General features: G+C 34.5%; 1 protein-coding gene across 1 annotated transcript in view; it reads right to left on the bottom strand.

The window, feature by feature from the left end:
* Positions 1-1,029, bottom strand: part of Gasu_21250 (archaeal ATPase) — a gene marked incomplete at its 3' end in the record, with an annotated part of 1,504 nt that continues 475 nt past the window's right edge. Inside the window, exons 2-3 of the mRNA XM_005707131.1 lie at positions 103-989; positions 1-41 (exon numbers count right to left, since the gene is read on the bottom strand). Coding sequence (XP_005707188.1) covers positions 24-41; positions 103-989 — 905 coding nt within the window. The remainder of the gene's footprint in view (positions 42-102; positions 990-1,029) is intronic.

Below are 1,029 nucleotides of genomic sequence, written 5' to 3' on the forward strand. Positions count from 1 at the left end.
AAGTTGATCCCGAAAATGTTGAGTCACAAAACGACTTGCATCTTCAACAATATTATGTTCTTCGGTAGAGAAACCTACAGATTGATCATATCTAGTACATACTACCACAAACTGAAAACGAAGTTGAACAGATGAAAAAGATTCGTCATTCAAAACGGAAACAACTCCCTTAAAAAATTTTTTGGCTTCTTCCTCAATATTTGTTTTCGAAAATTCAGTTTTGTGATAAAATTTGAATGAAAATCCAACAACATAACGTGTTTGTCCATTATGGAATACAACATATGCATCAGGACCACTCGAATTGCCCTCCTTTGGAACAAAAATACCACAATGTTGTAAATAATCTCTATAATGATCAGAAAATGAACGAGAGACATTTCTCAAGATGGGTATATCATAAGATTTTGTTGATTCTATAGAATAAGAAACGTTGTCCTGTTCAATAAAAGAACCCTGGAAAATTCCTGGAATAGCAGAATGTACAATAGGCGAGGAACTAGAATGAAGAAAAGTTAATAAGCGAAAACGAAAGATCTTCATAAATACAAATTCAAAGAAGACTCCCTTTGCTGTTGAAGTGTCGGGAATATAACTAAACGGAGATAAAGGAAAGAGTTCAGTAGCCTCACGGAAAAAGTTATAGTTGCTATGAGCTCTCAATATAAATTCACAACAACCAATCTTGAACTTAGTGCCCAAATCAATCCCGTCAGTTTCACAAATTTCAGAATAAAACCCAAAAGTTGCAACCAAGTCCATCAAATAAGTTTTTGTTCCACATAGAGTAATTGCAAATCCGATTGGGAAAATCGTTCCGAGTTGATAATTCAAAAAGACAAATTCATATCGAAGAAGGGTTGCGGAATCTAATATCTCCGGAATAATAAACGTTCCCGACTCATGTACTATATCTGCAAAGACACTATCTAACACACATTCCATATTGTCATCGTTGATAACAGGTTGAGATAAGTTTGCAAGTTTCCCTACTAGGGCTAGTAAGTATTCTTTACAATCAACGGAATA

The sequence above is a fragment of the Galdieria sulphuraria genome (assembly GCF_000341285.1).
Source record: "Galdieria sulphuraria unplaced genomic scaffold scaf_14, whole genome shotgun sequence".
In the NCBI taxonomy this organism is placed as follows: Eukaryota; Rhodophyta; class Bangiophyceae; order Galdieriales; family Galdieriaceae; genus Galdieria; species Galdieria sulphuraria.